Source organism: Pan paniscus, chromosome 4 (assembly GCF_029289425.2).
Source record: "Pan paniscus chromosome 4, NHGRI_mPanPan1-v2.0_pri, whole genome shotgun sequence".
NCBI lineage: Eukaryota > Metazoa > Chordata > Mammalia > Primates > Hominidae > Pan > Pan paniscus.
In genome coordinates this window covers 37,795,155-37,819,949 of record NC_073253.2, presented here as the reverse complement: position 1 = coordinate 37,819,949, position 24,795 = coordinate 37,795,155, and the positions used below count along the sequence as shown (strand labels likewise).

General features: G+C 39.0%; 1 protein-coding gene across 4 annotated transcripts in view; it reads right to left on the bottom strand.

Annotated features, from left to right (window-relative positions):
• The window catches only part of WDR41 (WD repeat domain 41), a 184,153-nt gene that overhangs the window by 46,727 nt on the left and 112,631 nt on the right, over positions 1-24,795 (bottom strand). The window contains exons 1-3 of one of the 4 annotated variants that reach the window (XM_034959925.3): positions 13,257-13,531; positions 10,458-10,573; positions 6,412-6,541 (exon numbers count right to left, since the gene is read on the bottom strand). In XM_034959925.3, coding sequence (XP_034815816.1) covers positions 6,412-6,491 — 80 coding nt within the window. In that variant the 5' untranslated portion in view covers positions 6,492-6,541; positions 10,458-10,573; positions 13,257-13,531. Of the gene's footprint in view, positions 1-6,411; positions 6,542-10,457; positions 10,574-13,183; positions 13,573-24,795 lie in introns of those variants that run through there. The other 3 variants (XM_003812643.6, XM_008965077.5, XM_057302283.2) reach the window with 3 other exon arrangements.

Below are 24,795 nucleotides of genomic sequence, written 5' to 3'. Positions count from 1 at the left end.
GCAACTTCAGCAAAGTCTCAGGATACAAAATCAATGGACAAAAATCACAAGCATTCTTATACACCAACAACAGACAAACAGAGAGCCAAATCATGAGTGAACTCCCATTCACAATTGCTTCAAAGAGAATAAAATACCTAGGAATCCAACTTACAAGGGATGTGAAGGACCTCTTCAAGGAGAACTACAAACCACTGCTCAATGAAATAAAAGAGGATACAAACAAATGGAAGAACATTCCATGCTCATGGGTAGGAAGAATCAATATTGTGAAAATGGCCATACTGCCCAAGGTAATTTATAGATTCAGTGCCATCCCCATCAAGCTACCAATGACTTTCTTCACAGAATTGGAAAAAACTACTTTCAAGTTCATATGGAACCAAAAAAGAGCCCGCATCACCAAGTCAATCCTAAGCCAAAAGAACAAAGCTGGAGGCATCACACTACCTGACTTCAAACTATACTACAAGGCCACAGTAACCAAAACAGCATGGTACTGGTACCAAAACAGAGATATAGATCAATGGAACAGAACAGAGCCCTCAGAAATAACGCCGCATATCTACAACTATCTGATCTTTGACAAACCTGACAAAAACAAGAAATGGGGAAACGATTCCCTATTTAATAAATGGTGCTGGGAAAACTGGCTAGCCATATGTAGAAAGCTGAAACTGGATCCCTTCCTTACACCTTATACAAAAATCAATTCAAGATGGATTAAAGACTTAAACGTTAGACCTAAAACCATAAAAACCCTAGAAGAAAACCTAAGCATTACCATTCAGGACATAGGCATGGGCAAGGACTTCATATCTAAAACACCAAAAGCAATGGCTACAAAAGCCAAAATTGACAAATGGGATCTAATTAAACTCAAGAGCTTCTGCACAGCAAAAGAAACTACCATCAGAGTGAACAGGCAACCTACAAAATGGGAGAAAATTTTCACAACCTACTCATCTGACAAAGGGCTAATATCCAGAATCTACAATGAACTCCAACAAATTTACAAGAAAAAAACAAACAACCACATCAAAAAGTGGGCGAAGGACATGAACAGACACTTCTCAAAAGAAGACATTTATGCAGCTAAAAAACACATGAAAAAATGCTCACCATCACTGGCCATCAGAGAAATGCAAATCAAAACCACAATGAGATATCATCTCACACCAGTTAGAATGGCGATCATTAAAAAGTCAGGAAACAACAGGTGCTGGAGAGGCTGTGGGGAAATAGGAACACTTTTACACTCTTGGTGGGACTGTAAACTAGTTCAACCATTGTGGAAGTCAGTGTGGCGATTCCTCAGGGATCTAGAACTAGAAATACCATTTGACCCAGCCATCCCATTACTGGGTATATACCCAAAGGACTATAAATCATGCTGCTATAAAGACACATGCATACGTATGTTTATTGCGGCACTATTCACAATAGCAAAGACTTGGAACCAACCCAAATGTCCAACAATGATAGACTGGATTAAGAAAATGTGGCACATATACACCATGGAATACTATGCAGCCATAAAAAATGATGAGTTCATGTCCTTTGTAGGGACATGGATGAAATTGGAAAACATCATGCTCAGTAAACTATCGCAAGAACAAAAAAACAAACACCACATATTCTCACTCATAGGTGGGAAATGAACAATGAGAACACATGGACACAGGAAGGGGAACATCACACTCTGGGGACTGTTGTGAGGTGCGGGGAGGGGGGAGGGATAGCACTGGGAGATATACCTAATGCTAGATGACGAGTTAGTGGGTGCAGCGCACCAGCATGGCACATGTATACATATGTAACTAACCTGCACATTGTGCACATGTACCCTAAAACTTAAAGTGTAATTAAAAAAAAAAAAAAGATTACAGTATTAGAATACCAAAAAAATCTGTGTGACTTCTATTAGGTGAACCTCCATTCCCCTGCACTCAAGTTTCCATGGAGGACTCCTACTACTAGAGAAACATTCTTGGTCTCTCTCTGCCCCACTTGCTTGAGACAATGAATTAGGCATGCTCAGTTCAGACCCTTGTGGGTTTTCTGGGTTGTTTTTTTTTTGAGACAAAGTCTCACCCTGTTGCCCAGGCTGGAGTGCAATGGCGTGATCTCAGCTCACTGCAACTTCTGCCTCTCAGGTTCTAACGATTCTCCTGCCTCAGCTGGGATTACAGGCACCCACGACCACGCATGGCTGATTTTTGTATGTTTAGTAGAGATGGAGTTTCACCATGTTGGGCAGGCTGGTCTCAAACTCCTTACCTTGTGATCCACCCGCCTTGGCCTCCCAAAGTTCTGGGATTACAGGCATGAGCCATCGTACCCGGCCCCTTGTGGGTTTTCTGAAGATTCATCTGTTCAGAGAGAGGGAACATACTGGTCTGCTCTTATTTTTGAGGTAAGCCTGTATCTGAATGGGAGGCTGGCAACTCTTCAGTTGCCCCAGGGATTCATTGAAAAAGTCTACTTGACTCAGGGTGAAGTGTTAAGGAAATCCACTGTGGGTATATATTAAAGCCACATCCTGGCTGGGTTTGGTGGCTCACACCTGTAATCCCAGCACTTTGGGAGGCCGAGGCAGGCGGAACACGAGATCAGGGGTTCGAGACCAGCCTGGCCAATATGGTGAAACCCCGTCTCTATTAAAAATACAAAAATTAGCTCGGTGTGGTGGCACATGCCTGTAGTCCCAGCTACTCGGGAGGCTGAGGCAGAAGAATCGCTTGAACCTGGGAAGCGGTGGTTGCAGTGAGCCAAGGTCACACCACTGCACTCCAGCCTGGGCGACAGAGTGAGACTCCGTCTCAAAAAAAAAAAAAAAAAAAAAGAGCCATATCCGGTAATCCAGTTTTGTATCGGTTATTACTTTATGAAGCTGATATGTTCATGTTCATCTGTATGATTCCTACAATTATTCTCAATAAATTCTGTTCTCAAAGAGAAACAAGGGTGGTTCTCCACTGAACACTCAGAACACTAGCAATATCTAAGAAAACATTTTATTTCACAGAGGCATAAATACCTTTTAAATTGGCATTTTTATTTCCTCTATTTCAAATACAGATAGTTAACTTTTCATCCACGGAGAATTTAAATATATACAAAAGTGGAGAGAAGGGCATTATAATAAAAAGCCACATGTACTCATTGCCTGTCTCTAGTAATTATCAATTTATGGCCACTAGTGTCTTATCTGCACCCAGTCCAACCCCTCTGTAAATTATTTTGAAGCAAATCCTAGTCACTGTATTTCATTTTGTCAGTATTTCAGAATGCATCTCTAAGGACTCTTTTACATCACACCTAAGTTAACATTTACTTCCTTAATGTCATCAAATACCCAGTCAATGATCAAATTTAGCTGATCATAATTTTTTAAACAGTTAGAAGGATCCAAATAAGGCTTCTATAGTACACTTGGTTGATTTATCTCTAATATCTCTTTTATTCTAATGATTTTTTTCTCCATCTGTTTTTCCTTGCAATTTATTTGTTGAAAAAAAAAGTCACCTGTCTTGTCGAGTTCTCACAGTCTGGGTTTTTTTTCCTGTGCTGTTATCCAACATGCACCTCTGTCCTCTGTATTTTTTGTTAATTGATAGTTAAATCTAGAGACTAAATAAGATCCATATCTGACTTTTTGGTAAGACCACCCCAAAGGCAGATTGTATACTCCATCAGGAAATATAATTTCTGGCTATCTTGTGTGTGTATGTGTATATGTTATGATTTAGGCCATCTAAATTCATTATTTCATTTGAAGGGGTTCAGAGCACATAACCCCAAACTATGCCACTCTGACATAATGATTATTTTCAGCTTAAGGCAACTGAGAAAATGCAGGCACAGAATGAGCTCTGTCCTCCCCACATCTACCTGAAAAAAAAAAAAAGCACACATCACCCTTGGGAAAGTGCCCCCAGAACCTCCACCCCCCTTCCCATACCAGGAGGGGGATAACAACCTTTATCACAGATGAGATGGCACCAAGAGTTTACACAAACCAACCTCACTAATGAGCCCTTCTCTACCAGCAGTTTCCATCATATATTTGCCTTCTCACAATTTGCCACCCCAAGAAACTCAAAGTCCATTTCCTTTGTCTTGTCACTCAACAAATTTCTTGTTCTGCTAAGATGCTATATAAGCTGAAGTTTTATTTTTCTTTTTTGAGACAGGGTCTTACTCGGTCATCCAGGCTACAGTCAGTGGCCCCGATCACAGCTCACTGCAGCCTCAACCTCCTGAGCTAAGGTGATCCTCCCACCTCAGCCTCCCAAGTAGCTTGGACCACAGGTGTGCACCACCACGCCCAGCTAATTTTTGTATTTTTTAATAGAGACATGGTTTTGCCATGTTGCCCACGCTAGCCTCAAACTCCTGAGCTCAAGGAATCCTCCCATCTCAGCCTCCCAAAGTGTTAGGATTACAGGGCTGAGTCACCGTGCCCAGCCTAAGCCCAAGTTTTAACCACCCCTACAAGTTACTTGAGTACGTGTGTGTGTGTGTGTGTGTGTGTGTGTGTGTGTGTATGCAACGTATGCATTGATATACTTCTTTTTCGCTCATTAACCTGTCTTTTGTATGTCTAAGTTGTAGAGCCCTGATCAATGAATCTAAGATAGGTAGAAGAAAAGTGTTTTCCTCCTCTACGCATTAGAGGTTGCAAAATTACAATATTCTAATTCTATCATTCTTCCTAGCTTGAATTCTTCAGAGAAATTTCTTCTCGTCAATTATTACTGATCCCAAGACACAGTTTATATAAGAAAGGTAGTATAGATTTTGACTCTGCCCTTTTATTTACCAATTTTCAACAGAATGAGTTAGTTCCCCAGCATTCTCCAAAGGTGAGTTCTCTTTTTAAAGTATCATTATGAACACATGGATTTAAACATATGTGATATGTTGCAATTCATTGCAGTTACTTCCTATATCTATGCTCAAGTTGCCAGATGGATTTTTAAAGCTACATTTGAAAGATGTTCAAGAAAATAATTTTCAAATGCCTAGAGTAAGGGTATTTTGTAGTTGAGAGAGACTGATTTTATCTAGAAATTAGAGTTTTACTGCTAAGATGACAAATTTGAAACTCAAATACTGTTAGACACTTGCTGTCCTTATCCTAAAACAGCAATTACCTTTTCACTCACTCCTGTCATCCTCCCAAACCCTGCAACATCTTATCCAACTAAACGAAACTCAGCTACAGCTCCAAAACACAAGCTGAAAGGACAAAATTATTAGAAATAAGGAGAAAAGCAGCAAGGGTGGCACACGCATCTGTGTGATGACACTGCCGAAATTCCCCACTTGATTCAGGGCACGATGCAAAACAACAGAAATTCAATCAACACATTCACCACACATGGTGGATTAGGGGCCTTTAGAAATAGAAAAGCTATTTGGTTAACAGATTTTAGTAAAATTTACTATAATAAAGTTGTCTAAAGTCAACGTCACACTGGATATAAGTGCTTTAAAAAAATGCCAGATATGGAGTCTGTTATTAATATTGTAGCTGTTGGAATTTGTGATAAAAAGGATTCTGGTTATACCCTTTTTTCCAGGCATAAGTACGTTAATAGCTCTAAAAATATTAACTTTTTCAAGCCATCAAATAACTATTAACCAATGGCATACTTACAGTTTCTTAAAAAGCTGCCCAAAGACATAGCCAATGAGTATGCTCACGCAAGTTAAAAATAAAATAGACCAACTTACAACTGTGGAAGTGTGGCAGATGCCAATACCTGCCTTCCAGACCCCCTTTCAAGACAGGACTCACTGCCCAGCTGTGAGGAATGTAGTTATCTGACTGCCTCCAGCTGTTGACTTCAGGATCCATTTCTGCCTTCAAGCCAAAGTTATACTACCTCAATCGGCTCCTAGTCACTGGGATTTAAGCAAGATAGTAGAAGCCAGGTGCATGTTCTTCATGAAGGACCCTCAGCAAATAACTAAGCAAGGCAATAGTACAAAGCCCTAGTTATTTACATCCAGCAGAGAACTCTTAAAAAGCAGCCTTTCCTCCAGCGGTCCCCATTGGGCTGGCAGAAACTTTGTCACATCTGCATCAGAGTCTGAGACAGCTCCCCTTATCCAATTCTGCTTCCTCCCTTCTCCTTTCATTGGCTTTCTCTCTTATAAACCTATTGCATGCTTAGTGTCTCCATTTTAGTGTCTCCTTCCCAGGGAACCCAGGTACTAGAAGGATCTATACTGACTATCTGTTTCCCAGGGAACTCAGATCCTAGGATCTAAACTATACTGATTTCTGTTCTCTGAAGGTTAGTGTATAAGAAAGAATATGTTTAGCTTGAGAATATTTCCTTTAAAATGAGCATATTGTTCATTTTTAGTGGATTATCAAGCTATACTGAGTTTATTTACTTTTCTTGTGAATGTACAGCTTCACCAACCATCCTAGAGGCACATTTTGTTCTCCAGTCTGGCACTTCATCATGGGTCATCTGATTCTTTTCCAGTCATGATCACCATCCTACATAACCGTGTCTGTTTCCTGAAGGAGCAAGGAATGGTCAAATGAGCAACGGAGAAAACTCTTCTTAAAATGTGTTATGAACTCAGTTTAGTTTAATGTGTCAAACGCTAGAGTATTACATGCAATTTTAGCACAGCCCATTTTTTGGAAGACTTGCTGAGGCTTAGCCTTCTTTAGTGATCTCTCAATCAATATGACCCTCACTTCATGTTCAAAAAATACTAAAGAAGAAAAGAAAAGGCAGCTGTCTGTTAGGTTATACAGGATTTATTGGGTATCTTCAAAAACCAATCCGAGAAAATTTTCCACTCACTGATTTTAGCTGAGCCACTGAGAAAACAAGAAAATCCTTCTGCAAAATTTTCAATAAGATGATATTATCTAAAGACTTGAAGCGTGAAACCTGGATTATAACAGCTGACCAAAAAAAACCCAGAGTGTAATGTCTTCAAAAACTAAGAAACAAAAAAAGGATAATGATATAAAATTTTAAAACTGGAAAGGTATTTCTCTAATTTGACAATGCATAATGTACATATGCAATGGTAAAGATAATTCTAAACTATTAAGAGTAAAAACATTCGGTTAATTCTGTTCATAATGTTTATACTTTGTAGATTTTCCTGTGTGCTTCTTACGAAGAATGACTCTTTCGGTTTTTCTTTTTTAGTACACTACAGAATTAAATTTTTAAAAACAACATACAGACTGAAAGTTCTACAGGTCAGCAAATGACCGAAAAACTTCATAGTTGATTATATGTAAATTTGATGACTTTTCAAAGAATTAAATGTGAATCATGAAGTCATATCATCACTGTATTACAAAAGCCAAAAAGCAGGCTTCTTCATCTATCTTAGACTCACTGTGGTAGATCACAAACTGGCCACAAATTATTCCCCCTCCCAATATTGCCACCACCATTAGCAATAGGACTTAGTTACTTCTACCATGAGAGGTCAAGTTTATTTACCCACTCACTGAATTTGTGCCAGCTCCTAACTTGCTTTGGCTGACGAAACAGCAGCAAACACGAGGCAAGCTGAGACTTGAAAAGTGTCTTACTTTGGGGCTTGCCCTTCTGCTGCTATTAGAACTCCATGATCATTATGTGAACAAGCACCTGAAAAACCACATGGAGGGAGACCACAGTCATTTCAGCTGAGACTTTCAGCTGAAATGAACCAGCCAGCCCCCGCCAATCTACCAGCTGACAGAGGCATAAGTGAATCTAGCCAAGATCAGTTGCTCCTGGTGCAAAGACAGACTCACCCAGCTGAGCCTAGCCCGAATTGCCATCCTGCAGAATAATGAGCTAAATAGATGGGGTTGTGTTAAGCCACTAAGTTTGGTGTGACAGCTGACAGAGCAATAGGTAACTAACATACCCACATATGGCTTTTTACTCTTTACAGAATATTTACTCTATCATTAAACAACTAAAGTATATGTGAGCACCACTGTGGGGAAAATTAAACCAAATATATGTCAGCATTTGTACACTAACCATTATTCTATAGGCTGGCCTCTTCTACAGAGTCCTCTTCTAACTACGGGATAGGAATAGCCAAGAGGATATTTCACAGAGGAAAGACAGCAATGAACATGATCTCTTAACAATTTATACAAATATTTAAAGTCCACAACCTGATCACATACTGTGTATTTATTATTTAACTTTCCTGGACAAAATAACTTTAGGATTCCTTAACACCCAAGTATTAGTGATTATAAGAAATTATCAGATTTTCTTTAATCTAGCAACTTACTAGGGTAAAATATAGCGCAAGAAAACTTTAGCTGTCCAAAATCTTACCTTTCCAGAAATAATTAGTTCCCCACAAAAATGACCACTTTAATAAATGGAGTGTCTCTCAGGACATAGCAACAAGTAACATTGCCAAAAAAAAAGGCTGCAGATGATTGTTTAACATGCCATGATTTGGTTGACTTGCATCACAACAGGAAAACAGTGATGACAGGCCAGTAATATATATGAGACAAATCTTTTCAAGCAAAAGTTAAGAAGCACGGTACTGTTTAATAACTTTGCTGGACTTTGTCTCTGGTTCCTAGAAGGGAGTCTCTAAATCCTTGGAATTTTCCAAGTGGTAAGAATGTCTTCATTATTCATGGTGGGTCCCTTGGACCACACCTAAGTTTATACTAACGGAACAACTCACAGTGGGCCCTGAGATAACATCAGGAAAGGGGCTGGCCAAGCTGGAAAAATGAACCACATGATTTAAAGGTTTGGGCTTTCTGCTACCAGTCACGGTGGGGAGGGTGGGGACTGAAGATTGAGTTCAATTATGTGACCAATGATTCAAACAATCATGCCTACTAATGAAAGCTCTGGACACCCAAAGCTCAAGTGTGCTCATTCATTGGTGATACACACTGATGTTCCAAGAGGGCGAGGAGTCTTGAGACATGGAAGCTTTGCATGTGGGACCCCCTAGGCCTTGCCCTATATACATCCTCTCATTTGGCCGGTCCTAATTTGTATCTTTTATAATAAAACTGTAATCCTGTGTATAGTGCTTTCCTCAGTTCTGTGAGTCCTTCTAGTGAATTATCAGACCTGAAGGAACAGCAGGAACTTGTAGCCAGCAGCTGGAAATGCAAGTGGCCTACAAACCCATATATGGCTTGCAGCTAGTGTCTCCAGTGAGGGGTGCTGTATAGACTATGCCCTTCATCTGTGGAATCTGACCTAAGTCCGGGTAATGTCAGAACTGCACTGCACATGGTAAAGCAACTAAATATCAGTAACATTTAAAGAGCAGAGAGAAGGCTGAGCACGGTGGCTGATGCCTATAATCCCAACACTTTGGGAGGCCAAGGTGGGAAGACAGCTTGAGCCCAGGAGTTGCCCATCAGCCTGGGCAACATAGTGAGACCCTGTCTCTATTTTAAAAATTAAATTAAATTAAAAAAAAAAAAAGCAGAGAAAAGACAAGGTTAATAGACAGCAGAAGTGGTGGTCAGAGTTAGGAATAATTACAGTAACACTCATCCGTGGAGTGAAAAAAAACAGCAAAGGCAAAAGAGAAAATTAGAGATGAAAGTGGAAAAACTAGTAGAGACAACAGAAATGAGGTTGGGGGATTAGAACGGCATTCAATGTGGATGCTTAGTAGTCTGGAGAGTCATTCATTCACTCAGCCACCATCTATGAATTATCTGCTACATGTAAGGCACTGTACTAGGTACTAAGAAAACATGGTGAATAAGAAAAACATAGCCTCATTCTCATGAAGCTTACATTTTAGAGAGGACGAAAATATTGAATTACACCACTAATTATGTAATTATTATGGTGAAACATGCTATAAAAGATATACAGTTGAATATGGGCTTAATATACATATATACATATCAGTAATAGTCTACAGTCCTAAAGCCTATACACCTTCACCTCTATTTGCAAATATATTAAACACAATTATTATACGTGTTAGCAAGGAAGTACAGAATAATGTACATTTTCAAGTGGTTTCATCAATAACAAAAACTTTGGATTAAACTTACCTTCCACTAAAAATAAAACATTCCTGGTAGGTACCTGATACTTAAACACTTAGCATATTTGTTTCTCAAATACAAGTTCTCCTTAATATACTGTTATAACTCCTACCCAAATTTTAAAGTCATACACTTCTTTTAAACTATTAAGAATATTTCTGAGAATGCAAACAAACAAACATAACCCTCAAATCACCAGACACGACACCCTGACTTTGGGCAAAAAAGACTCTAGATATATATTTCATCGAGATGCAGAGGCCAATTTCAATTTCTACTAAATGTTACTAATGATCACAGTTTTTAAATTTTTAGAAAAGATGTATTAATTTTAAAGGTGTTTAACATAAAATTCCCTAAAACCTCTTCCCAAACAATAGTCAATTAGACCACTATAGCTTCTTACCTGTAGTCATCTAACTGTACCAGAAATCGTACAATATCATGATGAGCCTTCAGTACTAGCAGTTCAGTGTAGGGATTCTGGGTTTGTTCTTCACCTATTGTCTGTAAAGGAGATTTCTTGTATTGGAAAAAAAAAAAAAAGCAAAAAACAAAAGACAAAAAAAAGAGATAAAATGATTTATAAGACCATATTGGAATATAACTGCATGGTATACATCTGAGAACACAAGATTTTAAAAGCCTTAAGATATCATGTTCTACTACTAAATATTATTTCTTCTTATATCAACTAAATAACTGCCAATTCCACATAAAACACTTCTCCTACCACAAATTCGAATCATGAATTTTAGTATTTTCAAATCGCAATAAATTTACAAAAAGGGTGAATTTTATTTTATGTAAATTGTATCCTATTAAACCTCACTTTAAAAAAATTAATGGGCCAATCCAACTCAACATTTTAGAATGCATGTTTCTCAGTTAAAATGTGGCAGAAACAAAACTGCAAATCAAAGACATAAAATAGTGAAACAGTGCCTCATCCATTACAAGCACTCAATACATGCTTGCTAAATGAATAAATGAAGGCATGAAATCAACTCTGGATTTCTCAAACTTGATGCTGACATTTTGGGCTAGAGAATTTTTTTTTTTTTTCGCACCACCACGCCCAACTAATTTTTGTATTTTTAGTAGAGACAGGTTTTCGCCACGTTGGCGAGACTGGTCTTGAACTCCTGACCTCAAGTGATTCGCCCGCCTCGGCCTCCCAAAGTGCTGGGATTACAGGAGTAAGCCACCGCGCCCAGCCCAGATAATTCTTTGTTGTTGAGAACTGTCCTGTGCATTACAGGACATTGAGCAGCATCCCTGGTCCATACACATTAGATGCCAATAGAACTGCCCCTCTGCAAGGCATGACAATCAAAAATGTCTCCAGACATTGCCAAATGTCTCCTGCGGGGCAAAAATCACCCCAGTTGAGAACCACTGCTTAAACGAGAAGCCTGGATACAAAGTTCTTGCATAAATTAGGGACAATCATAGGTTCCGATAATGTACAAATTCACAGCAGTTATACAACTCAATTACATTTATATGAAGAAATATATAAATTTAAAACATGCATAAATGTTTTCCAAAAAAAAAACCACCACCACAAAGCATTAATTTTGTATTTATTCTGTCTTCCTTCTAGAAGAGATTGTGGTGAGAAATTTGAAAACTATATAAACTGCTTCCCCTCCAATGAAAACTTGCCAGGAATGGGAGACCTGGTTAAGCAAATAACATGATTAACCAAAGAACCAGGTTAAAACAGAATTATCCAAAATGTCGTATATACCATATATGGCTATTCAATAATCCACAATCTCAAGGATTTAGGATTAATCTGAAATAAGAAATTTTTAAAAACAGACAATACCGTCAACTGCAAAGACATGCGGAAGTTAAAATTGAGAAGACTGCCTACTCTCAACAATCCAATTTCTTACTTTTAACAATCTAAACAAATACTTCTTATGAGAAATAAAATGCAATTCACAAATTCTGTTCTTGTCAGGCCTCTGAGCCCAAGCTAAGCCATCGCATCCCCGGTGACTTGCACATATACGCCCAGATGGCCTGAAATAACTGAAGAATCACAAAAGAAGTGAAAATGCCCTGCCCCGCCTTAACTAATGACATTCTACCACAAAAGTGAAAATGGCCGGTCCTTGCCTTAAGTGATGACATTACCTTGTAAAAGTCCTTTTCCTGGCTCATCCTGGCTCAAAAAGCTCCCCTGAGCACCTTGCGACCCCCACTCCTGCCCGCCAGAGAACAACTCCCCTTTGACTGTAATTTTCCTTTACCTACCCAAATCCTATAAAACGGCCCCACCCCTATCTCCCTTCGCTGACTCTCTTTTCGGACTCAGCCCGCCTGCACCCAGGTGATTAAAAGCTTTTATTGCTCACACAAAGCCTGTTTGGTGGTCTCTTCACACGGACGCGCATGAAAGTTCTTGTGTGGCATACGAAACAAATTTGGGACCTCAAAATTTCCAAGACTGCAAAAATTATTTTATTCACATTTCAAACGTAAATTTCATTACACACTGTCTATTCAATTATTCGGGCCCATGAAGAAAGCGTGACTATGAAACCAAAAACAGCAGTTAATTAGAAAATCATGTTCTTGACCTTGAAGCAGATTATTACTTTTTAAAAATAATTATATCCTTTTTCGGTTCTTGGATAAGTAAATTAATTTTATATTCCCTGACCAAGTATCAGTAGACGCCAGGAAGAGACACCAATTCAAATAAACCAAAAGTGGAAAGCTGCGGTCACAACTCGTTCGTTTCTAGCTAAATCGGATACTTTTTAAGTGGAAATGAAGATAGTTTCGGTAGCCAGAAGCCCTAAGTTGTCACAGGTCCCAATAGGACTGCTGACCAGCTGAGCGTCCCTGAGCCAGGGTCTCACGATTCAGCTAGCCGTGGGACGGGGCCGGGGGTCTGCAGCTCCAGGGTGCGCCTGGGGGCCCGCCGGGTCTGAGGAGCTCCGGCTCCCGCGCCCTCCGCCCCCACCGTCGTGAGAACAGCGCGTGGCACGAGCTCAGCAGCCAGCCCCGCCTCCGCCCGGGTCCCCGCGGTCGGAACCCAGGGAGGCCGAACCGGAACGAAGCCTCCCCTCCAGCAAGCTCGACGGGCGCAGAGCAGACCCACCCGGGGTTTACCTCGGCCAGTCCCTGCGGTTCTCGGCCTCCCCCGATCAGCCATCGCAACATCCGGGCAGCGGCGGCGTCTTACCCGGTCCAGCCCCAGTCAGCCCGAACTCCGCCCCGGGCTCGGCCTCCTCCTTCCTCCCCGGCTGCAGCGCAACTGAGACGCTAATACTTCCCGCCCCAGATCAGCCCACGGGCTTAAGGAATGCAGACCACAGTTGAGGGAGAATTTTTGTCCCCAAAGCGCTCCCGTACCCAGCCACGGAGGCTTAGTTTGGGCAGTCTCTTGGGGAGCGGCGGCCGAAGGCGGGGGCGGCTGCGGCGATTGCGGGGCGCGCGCTGCTCCGAGTGAGCACGCGCGGGAGCGCCGCCGGGTAGAGCACGGAGCTTAGGTAGCTCGAGCGGCCCCTGGTGGACGCGCGCGGAGCAGCAACCCGACCCCGGCGAGCAAGCGCGCACCAAGAATAATGCCCCTCCCTGTGACATGGCTTTAGTATCCTCCACTTCCTGGGGTACCAGGAAATCTCCCCTGCTTTCCCAAGAGCTGGCTGAAGAAGGTGTACCGCAGTAGACTTCTGCATCCAGACAAATCCAGTGGCTCATGTGTACAGCCGAATAAATCCGGCCAACATTTACTGTGTGCTATAGTACACCTACTGTGCTAAGGCTTTACATAAATCCTCATGGTAAACCTATATCCTCTATTTTACACATCAAGAAACTGAAGATCTGAATGATTAGGTAATTTGTCTAAAGATAACAGCTAGGAAGTGGCTACATTGGTAGTGTTCTTGACCGTATGCTATATTAACATAGAATCTCCCTAAAGAATAGAAGGCAGTTCATATACCTTTTTTTGACTACTACATTTTCTTAGGTAGTCAAAGGGCTGTGGTTATCTATGCTGACTGCATATCAGAATTACCTGGGTAGCTTTTGAAAATGTAGATTCCTGGCTTCCACCTCAGACTCATTAAAATAATCTTTGTGGTTGGGACGTAGGAATCGGGGTTTTGGGAAGGTTCCTCCGGTGATTCTGATGAGTAGCAAGGTCTGAAAATCACTGGTCTAGGAACTACTTATACATATCATGTTTGCAAAAGTATAAATATATATATTTGCATATGTATTAGGTTCAAATAATCCTCCTAGCAGTAAATTGTTGTAGGGAATCTACAAATGTCCCAACTAATGCGTTAATTCAGCAAACATGTATTGGACACAGATGCACTAGAGAAGCAGAAAGGAATCACATAAAATGCTGCTCTGGAGGGACAAGGCAGAATGTCCCAGTCACCAATTAGAGAGAGCCATACATTCCACTTTAAGCTAAGTTAGTTGTGAGCAGCTACACAAACTTACAGTCCCTCTGGAACTCGGATCTCCTATAATTCATCTTTGTATTCCTTTTGAGTGCACTCGGCAAGAACACACTCCCAAGGATCAGGAGCATGTTGCCTTCTGTGTGCTAGCCCCAAATTGCAGTCTGCATACAGTTGAAGACAGACCAAAACAGAGACTATCCCCTGGGAAAGAGGGACTTATCTTTAAGTAAAACAAAACTCAGAGACATCAGGAGCTCAGTTCTGGAAGGAATATCTTCACGTGAGACAATGTGGTTGCCCAAATAGCCTACATTTTATTCTTCTGATTATCCACATTCTTTAGGGTTTGCCCCATGCTCTTTAGGGTTTGCCCAATGCCACATTACTCTGATGTAAGGGACATTCTGCTGATGCTTTAAAGCACTGGTCCAGGGTTGAACACTTCCTCCCTTGGTTCCTCTTAGGACAGCTAAGAAAGAACTTTTTACAAGATTAGTATATTATTGGGCACACAATGTATAAAGATGTAATTTGTGGCATCAATAGAAAGGGTGGGGGTGGAGCAATATAGGAGCAGAGTCTTTGTATGCTATTGAAGTTACGTTGGTATAAATTAAAATGAGATTGTTATAACGTTAGGATGTTAAATGTAATTCTCATGGTAAACACAAAAATACCTGTAAAATATACATAAATGGAAATGATCAGGGAATCAAAACATTTACTACAAAAAATAAGCTAAACACAAAAGATGGCAGTAATAGAGAAAATGAGGTACAAAAAAACTATAAGGCATATAGAAAACAAATAGCAAAATAGAAATTCCTCTTTATCAGTAATTACTTTAAATATAAATAGATTAAACTGTCCAAAGAAAAGGCAGATTGACAAAAAAAAAAAACCAAACTCTAGAATCCAACTATATGCTGTCTATGAAAGACTGACTTTAGATCAAAGACACAAATAGATCAAAAGGGAAAGAATAGAAAAAGATATTCCATGCAAATAGTAACCAAAAGAGAACTGGAGTGGCTGTACTAACAGCTGACAAAATAGACTTTAAATCAAAAAAGTTTTCAAAGACAGAAACATTATGTTATATATTAATAAAATAGTCAATATAGCAAGAAGATAAAACAATTATAAATATTTACACACCTAATAATAGACCCTCAAAATTTATGAAGCAAAACTTAACAGAATTGAAGAAAGATATAGTTCTACAACAATGGTAGCAGACTTCATCTGTCCACTTTCAATAATAGATAGAACAACCAGACAAGGTAAAGAAATAGAGGACATAAACAACACAATAAACTAATTACATCTAACATATAAAGAACACGCTACCCAACAACATCAGCATAAACATTCATCTCAAGCACATGTAGGACATTCTCTTAGATAGACCATATGTTAGGCCACAAAGTAAGTCTCAATCAATTTTAAAAGATAGACATCACACAAAGTATCTTCTCTGACCACAACAGGAATCAGTGACAGAAGTAAAACTGGAAAATTCACAAATGTGTTGAAATTAAGCAAAACACTCAAACAACCAATGAGTCACAAGAAAAAGCAGCACAAAAGAAATTATAAAATACCTAGAGACAAAAACACAACACGCCAAAACTTACGGGATGCGGTAAAAGCAGTACTTAAAGGGAAATTTATAGGTATAAATGTCTACATTAAAAAAGAAGATCTAAAATCAATAACCTGACTTTATACCATAGGAACTTGAAGTAGAAGAGCAAATGAAACCCAAAACTAGTAGGAGGAAGGAAATAATAAGAATTAGAGCAGAGATAAACAAAATAGAGAATAGAAAAAATAGAGTAAATCAATGAAACCAAAAGTTGGTCTTTTGCAAAGATGAAAAAAATTTAAAAACCTTTAGCTGGACTGACAAAGAAAAAAAGAGAAAATGCAAATAACTAAAATTGAAAATGAAAGTGGAGACATTACTACTGACTTTACAGAGAGAAAAGGGACTATGCGACCACTATGAACAATCGAACACAAATTAGATAACCTAAAAGATATGAATAAATTCCTTGAAATACACAAATTATTTAAATTGACTCAGAAAGAAATGGAAAATATTAACAGACCTATAGCAAGTAAAGAGATTGAAACAGTATTCAAAAACCTCCCAAAAAAGTGAAGTCCTGGACCAGATGGCTTTACTGATGAATCTACCAAACATTTAAAGAAGAATTAACACAAATCTTTCTCAAATTCTTCCAAAAAGTGAAGAGGAGGAAACACTTTTTAACTCCTTATACAAGGCCAGCATTACCCTGATACCAAAGCCAGAAAAAAACATCACAAAAAGAGAAAATTATAGGCCAATATCCCTTATGACTACAGATGAAAAAAATCTTTGACATAATATTATCACATTAAATCCAACAGCATATTAACAAGTATTATTTACTATGACCAAGTAAGATTTATTCCAGGAATGGAAGAGTGGTTCAATATAAGAAAATCAACCAATGTAATACATCACATTAATAAAACAAAGGAAGATAACCACAAGATAATCTCAACTGATGCAGAAAGGCATTTTACAAAATCCAACACCCTTTTATCATAAAACTCTCAGAAAACCAGAAATAGAGGGGAAATTCCTCAACAGGATAAAAAGTAATTATGAAAAACCCATGGTTAACATCACATTCAATGGTGAAAGACTGAAAGCTTCTCCCCTAAGATCAGAAACAAAATAAAGATGTCCTCTTTGACCACTGCTCTTCAACACTGTATTGGAAGTTCTTGCCAGAGCTAGTAGACAAAAAGAAGTAAAAAGCATCCAAATTGGAAAGGAAGAGGTAAAGCTCTCTCTATTTGCAGATGATATGACCCTATATATAGAAAATCCTGAAGAATCCACAAAAAAGGTATAGAGCTAATAAATAAATTCAGCTAAGTTGCAGGGTACTAGATTAATACAAAAAAAATTAGTGTTGTTCCTACTTGCCAGCAATGAACAATCCAAAAAGAAAACTAATAAAGCAATTCCATTTACAATAGCATCTAAAATAATTAAATACATAGGAATAAATCTAACCCTGGAGGTGAAAGACTTCTATACTGAAAACAACAAAACATTGCTGAAAGAAATTAAAGAGTACCTAAATAAATAAAAAGACATCCGAGCTCTTGGATAGAAAGACAACACTGTTAAGATATAAATACTTCCCAAAGCAATCTCCAGATTCAATGCAATCTCTATCAAAATTTCAATAATCTTGTTCCTAAAAATGGAAAAATAATCCTCAAATTTATATGGAATTGCAAGGGGTCCCAAATAGCCAAAATAATCTTGAAAAAGAAAATAAGGTTGAAGGACTCACACTTCCCAACTGTGGAACTTACTACGAAGTTAAAGTAATAGTACTGGCACAAGGACAGACATGTAGACCAATGGAATAGAACAGAGAGCCTAGAGATAAACTCTTACATATATGGTCAATTTTTTTGACAAGTGTACTAAGACCATCCAATGGGGAAAGGACAGTCTTTTCAACAATTGGTACTAGGAAAACTGGATCTCTACACATAAAAGAATGAACTTGGATCCTTATCTTATACCATACACAAATGTTAACTTAAAATAGTCAAATACCTAAACTTAAAAGCTAAGTTGTAAAACTCTTAGAAGAAAAAAATTGGAGGAGAAAATATTCATCACATTAAATTTGGCAAAATTTAGTGGTGGTGACACCAAATGCACAGGCAACAAAAGAAAAAATAAACCAATTTGACTTCATCAAAATTAAGAACTTTCATGCGTCAAAGGAGACTACCAAGAAAATGAAAACCTACAGAATGGAAGAAAATATTTGCAAATCATACATCTGATAAGGAAGTGATACCTGTAATATATAAACATCTCCTACAACTCAACAACAACAACAACATAAAACAACCCTATTAAAACTGGGCAAAGGACTTGAGTAGACATTTCTCCAAGGAAGGTATATGAATGGTCATTAAGCACCTGAAAAGAAGCTCAACATAATTAGTCATTAGAAAAATGCAAATCAAAACCACAATGGCATGCCATTTCACACATACTAGGATGCCTATAATTTTTTTAAGCTGGAAAATAAATGTTGATAGGGATATGGAGAAATTGGAGTCCTTGTGCATCGTTAATAGAAATGTAAAATGGAGCAGCCACTGTGAAAAATCGTTTAGCAGACCCTCGAAAGTTAAACATACAACTACCATATGATCCAGCAAGTCCACCTCTAGGCATATATCTACAGGAAATGAAAGCAAGGACTCAACAGATATTTGGGCCAATGTTGACATCAGCACTATTCACAATAGCCAAAAGGCGGAGACATCCCAAGTGTCCATCCACAGATGAATGGATAAATAAAATGTGATGTATGCATATAATGAAATATTATTTAGTCATAAAGGAATTAATTTTTAAATATATTCTACAACATAGATGGGCCTTGAAAACGTATGTTAAGTGAAATAAACCAAACACAGAAGAATAAATATTGTATGATTCCACTATTATGAAATACTTAGAATAGGTAAATTCATAGAGACAGAAAATAGAAGAGAGGTTACCAGGGATGGGAGAGGGGGAACTAGGGAGTTATTACTGAATGAGTACAGAGTTTATGTTGAGACCAATGAAAAGCATTTGTATATAGTGGTGATGATTATACAATATTGTGAATGTACTTAATGTCACTGAATTGTACAATTACAAATGGTTAAAATGACAAATATGTTAGTATATTTTACCACAATAAAAGAGATAAATAGATCAATGGGACAGAATAGAGTACCAAAATAAAGCCACATATATATGGATAACTGATTTTTTTACAGAAGTGTAAAGGCAGTCAGTGTAGAAAAGACTGTTGAAAAAGTCTTTTTGTTAATGGTGCTAGACAATTTGACATCCATATCCAAATAAATGTACTTCAATTTATATCTCATTCCATAAGCAAAATACAGGATTAATCATAGGCATAAATGTAGAACCTAAATCTATAAAACTTCTAAAATAAAACATGGAGAGGCCAGTCACGGTGGCTCAAGCCTATAATCCCAGCGCTTTGGGAGGCTGAGGTAGGAGGATTGCTTGAGCCCAGGAGTTCAAGACCAGATTGGGCAACATAGCGAGACCTCATATCTATAAAAAGTTTTAAAATTAACCGAGCATGGTGGCAGGTGCCTGTGGTTCCAGTTACTCAGGAGGCTGAGGCAAGAGGATCACTTAAGCTCAGGAGCTAGAGGCTGCAGGAAGCCATGTTCATGCCACTGTACTTCAGCCTGGGTGACAGAGTAAGACCCCATAAAAAAAAAAAAGAAAGAAAAAGAAAAAAAGAAAAAACCATTGTGACTTTTTAAAGATTTTTATCTCAAAAGCACAATCCATAAAAGAAAAAATTGATAAATTGTACTACATCAAAATTAACACTTCTGTTCTTTAAAAGACACTGTTAAGAGAATAAAAAATAAGCAATAGACTAGGGAAAATATTTGCAAATTAGGTAGGTGAAAAAGGACTTCTCTCCAGAATATATAAAGAACCCTGAAAACTTAATAAAAGTCCAGTTCTGAGTAAGATAGGATAAATACACGTCACTCTTTCTCTCCAATTGAACACAACTATAAACCTTGAACAAAATAGATGACGTAACTCTTTAAGGACTCTGAAAAAGGAGGAATGGGGAAGAATACCAGAATTCAAATTACCAGCAAGTCAGCATTTCTTTTTTCTTCAGCAACTTCCCCAGCCTGAATCCAATGCAACCTCAAATCTGGAAAGGAGCACTGTGGTGCAGAAAGAGAAAGGTGTACCTTCTAGTTGTGGCTGAAACTGCAGGAAGAGGAACTCCCAAAGCTTAGAGAGAATGCAGGAATCCTCTGGGTCTTTTCCTCTCCTTTTTGTCCATTCTCTTATGCCTCAGACTCCAAAATATCCCACAGTAATGGTGGCAGCTGTTACAGTGGCTACCAACAGGAGACTGCAGGAGCCAAAACTCTAAGGGAAGGGAGACTTCCTCTCCATTCGGTGGAGCTCATGCTGCGAAAGAGTGCATCCAAACCCAGACCTGTTTTTTCCCATCTTTCTACCCTTCCACTAACTGGCACCAGAGGTGGAGCAATTACGAAAGGGGGTGGTTTCCAAAAAGGGAAACCCCAAGGAAACAGAAAGTACCAGAGAGATAGTGGAAATAGAAGAGTTCAGGAAAGCAACCCCAATTACTTTTATATGAACATGTAGGCACACCTTCCTTATCTTCATATGCAAGGCTCTTAATCTAATTAGTGTACCAAAGACTTTGAAAACTGAGTTAATAGAATTCTGCCTGGGCCCGAGACTAATTACTAGATGGGACAAATACAGATAACACTGTAAAGGCATTAAAACTGAACAAACATTAGAGCCACAGCTCACAGAAGGTGAGTTACAACTTGTGCCTAACCTAGTCAGGTTAATTGCTTGTTAAAAAAAAAATACCAACAGTCTCCACAGGACTTAAAACCAAGTTTCATAGTGTCATATTCCAAAGGTCTAGGAGTATAAGCCCAAATTACTTGGCATATGGAGAAACACAAAAGTCTTAGCTCACATGGAAAAATATAATCAACGGTTGCCAAGGACAAAACTACAGATGTTGGAATTACCTGACGAAGACTTTAAAACATATTATAAAAATGCTGGCATGGCAATTATAAACACTCTTGAAACAAACATTAAAACACAATGTATCAGCAAAGAAATAGAACATATAAAATAGAAAGAACCAAATGAAAAATTTTACATTTAACATACAATAACCAAAATTTAAAACTCAGTGGATGAACTAATAGCAGAATGGAGAGGACAGAGGCAAGAGTCAGTGAACTTAAATGGAGAAAATCAATAAAACCAAAAGCTGGTGTTTAAAAAGATCAGTGAAATTAATAAGCCACTAGCAAGACTGACAAAGAAAAAAAATAAAAGATAAAAATTAGCAGTATAAGGAATGAAAGCAGGGATATTACTGTAGGCCCCACAGACATTAAAGGGATAATAAGAGAGTATTATAAACAACCCTACACACAAAAATTTAACAACTGATGAAATGGAGCAATTTCTCAAATATCACAAATTACCAAAATCTGTTCAAGCTCAAATAGGTAACCTAAGTAGTCCCATAACCATTTACAAAATTGAATTCATAGTTTAAAATGTTCTTAAAAAGAAATCTTAAGGTTCAGATACCAAATCATAATGAAAATCCCAGAGGATTTCTTGTAGATAGACAAGCTGCTTCTAATAGGTATAAAGAAGGGCAGACGAACTAGAATGTGCTGTGAGACATTACATTAAAAACCAAAAAAGATACTAAAAACTTTAAAATTTGAATCTTGTAGTCCCTGCTCTCAAGAAACATATTTCAGGAGGTTCCAAGATGGCCAAATAGGAGCAGTTCCGGTCTGCAGCTCCCAGCGTGATCGACACAGAAGATGGGTGATTTCTGCATTTCCAAATGAGGTACCTGGTTCATCTCATTGGGACTGCTTGGACAGTGGGCACAACCCACGTAGGGCAAGCCTAAGCAGGGCGAGGCGTCGCCTCACCCAGGAAGTGCAAGGGGTTGCAGGATTTCCATTTCCTAGCCAAGGGAAGCCGTGACAGACTGTACCTGGAAAAACAGGACACTACTGCCCAAATACTGTGCTTTTCCCAAGGTCTTAGCCACTGGCAGACCAGGAGATTCTCTCCCATTTCTGGCTCAGCGGGCCCCACACCCACAGGGCCTTGCTCACTGCTAGTGCAGCTGTCTGAGATTGAACTGCAAGGCGGCAGCCTGGCTTGGAGAGGAGCATCCACCATTGCTGAGGCTTGAGTAGGTAAACAAAGCAGCCGGGAAGCTCAAACTGGGTAGAGCCCGCCACAGCTCAGCAAGGCCTACTGCCTCTATAGACTCCACCTCTGCGGGCAGGGCATAGCTGAACAAAAGTCAGCAGACAACTTCTGCAGACTTAAATGTCCCTGTCTGACAGCTCTGAAGAGAGCAGTGGTTCTCCCAGCACAGCGTTTGAGCTCTGAGAACAGACAGACTGTCTCCTCAAGTGGGTCCCTGACCCCTGTGTAGCCTAACTGGGAGACACCTCCCAGTAGGGGCTGACAGACACCTCATATAGGTGGATGCCCCTCTGGTACAAAGCTTCCAGAGGAAGGATCAGGCAGCAATATTTGCTGTTCTGCAGCCTCTGCTTGTGATACCAAGGCAAACAGGGTCTGGAGTGGACCTCCAGCAAACTCCAACAGACCTGCAGCTGAGGGTCCTGACTGTTAGAATGAAAGCTAACGAACAGAAAGGAATAGCATCAACATCAAAAAGGACATCTACACCCCATCGGTAGGTCACCAACATCAAAGAGCAAAGGTAGATTAAAACCACAAAGATGAGGAGAAATCAGAGCAGAAAAACTGAAAATTCTAAAAACCAGAGTACCTCTTCTCCATCACAGCTCCTCGCCACCAATCAAACAAAGCTGCATGGAGAATGACTTTGATGAGTTGACAGAAATAGGCTTCAGAAAGTTGGTAATAACAAACTCCTCTGAACTAAAGGAGCATGTTCAAACCCACCACAAGGAAGCTAAAAACCTTGAAGAAAGGTTAGATGAATGGCTAACTAGAATAAACAGTATAGAGAAGATCTTAAATGACCTGATGGAGCTGAAAACCATAGCACAAAAACTTCGTGACACATACACAAGCTTCAATAGCCAATTCAATCAAATGGAATAAAGGGTATTAGTGATTGAAGATCAAATTAATGAAATAAAGTGAGAAGAAAAGGTTAGAGAAAAAAAAGTAAAAAGAAATGACCAAAGCCTCCAAGAAATATGGGACTATGTGAAAAGACCAAATCTACGTTTGATAGGTGTACCTGAAAGTGATGGGGAGAACGCAACCAAGTTGGAAAACACTCTTCAGGATATTATCCAGGAGAACATCCCCAACCTAGCAAGGCAGGCCAACATTCAAATTCAGAAAAATAGATAACACCACAAAGATACTCCTCAAGAAGAGCAACCCCAAGACACATAATTATCAGATTCACCAAGGTTGAAATGAATGAAAAAATGTTAAGGGCAGCCAGAGAGAAAGGTCCAGTTGCCCACAAAGGGAAGCCCATCAGACTGACAGCGGATCACTCGGGAGAAACCCTATAAGCCAGAAGAGAGCGGGGGCTGATATTCAACATTCTTAAAATAATTTTCAACCCAGAATTTCATACCCAGCCAAACTAAGCTTCATAAGTGAAGGAGAAATAAAATCCCTTATAGACAGGCAAATGCTGAGAGATTTTGTCACCACCAGGCCTGCCTTACAAGAGCTCCTGAAGGAAGCACTAAACATGGAAATAAACAACCAGTACCAGCCAGCGCAAAAACATGCCAAATTGTAAAGACCATCAATGCTATGAAGAAACTGCATCAATTAACGGGAAAAATAACCAGCTAACATCATAATGACGGATCATATTCACACATAACAATATTAACCTTAAATGTAAACAGGCCAAATGCCCAAATTAAAAAACACAGACCGGCAAATTGGATAGAGTCAAGACCCATCAGTGTGCTATATTCAGGAGACCTATCTCACCTGCAGAGACACACATAGGCTCAAAATAAAGGGATGGAGGAAGATCTACCAAGCAAATGGAAAGCAAAAAAAAAAAAAAAAAAAAAAAAAGCAGGAGTTGCCATCCTAGTCTCTGATAAAACAGACTTTAAACCAACAAAGATCAAGAGAGACAAAGAAGGCCATTACATAATGGTAAAGGGATCAATTCAACAAGAAGAGCTAACTATCCTAAATATATATGCACCCAATACAGGAGCACTTAGATTCATAAAGCAAGTCGTTAGAGGCCTACAAAGAGACTTAGACTCCCACACAATAATAATGGGAGATTTTAATACCCCACTGTCAATATTAGACAGATCAACAAGACAGAAGGTTAACAAGGATATCCAGGACTTGAACTCAGCTCTGCACCAAGCAGACCTAATAGACATCTACAGACCTCTTCACCGAAAATTAACAGAATGTACATTCTTCTCAGCACCACATCACACTTATTCTAAAATTGACCACATAATTGGAAGTAAAGCACTCCTCAGCAAATATAAGAGAACAGAAATCTCAAAAAACTGTCTCTCAGACCACAGTGCAATCAAATTAGAACTCAGGATTAAGAAACTCACTCAAAACCACTCAACTACATGGAAACTGAACAACCT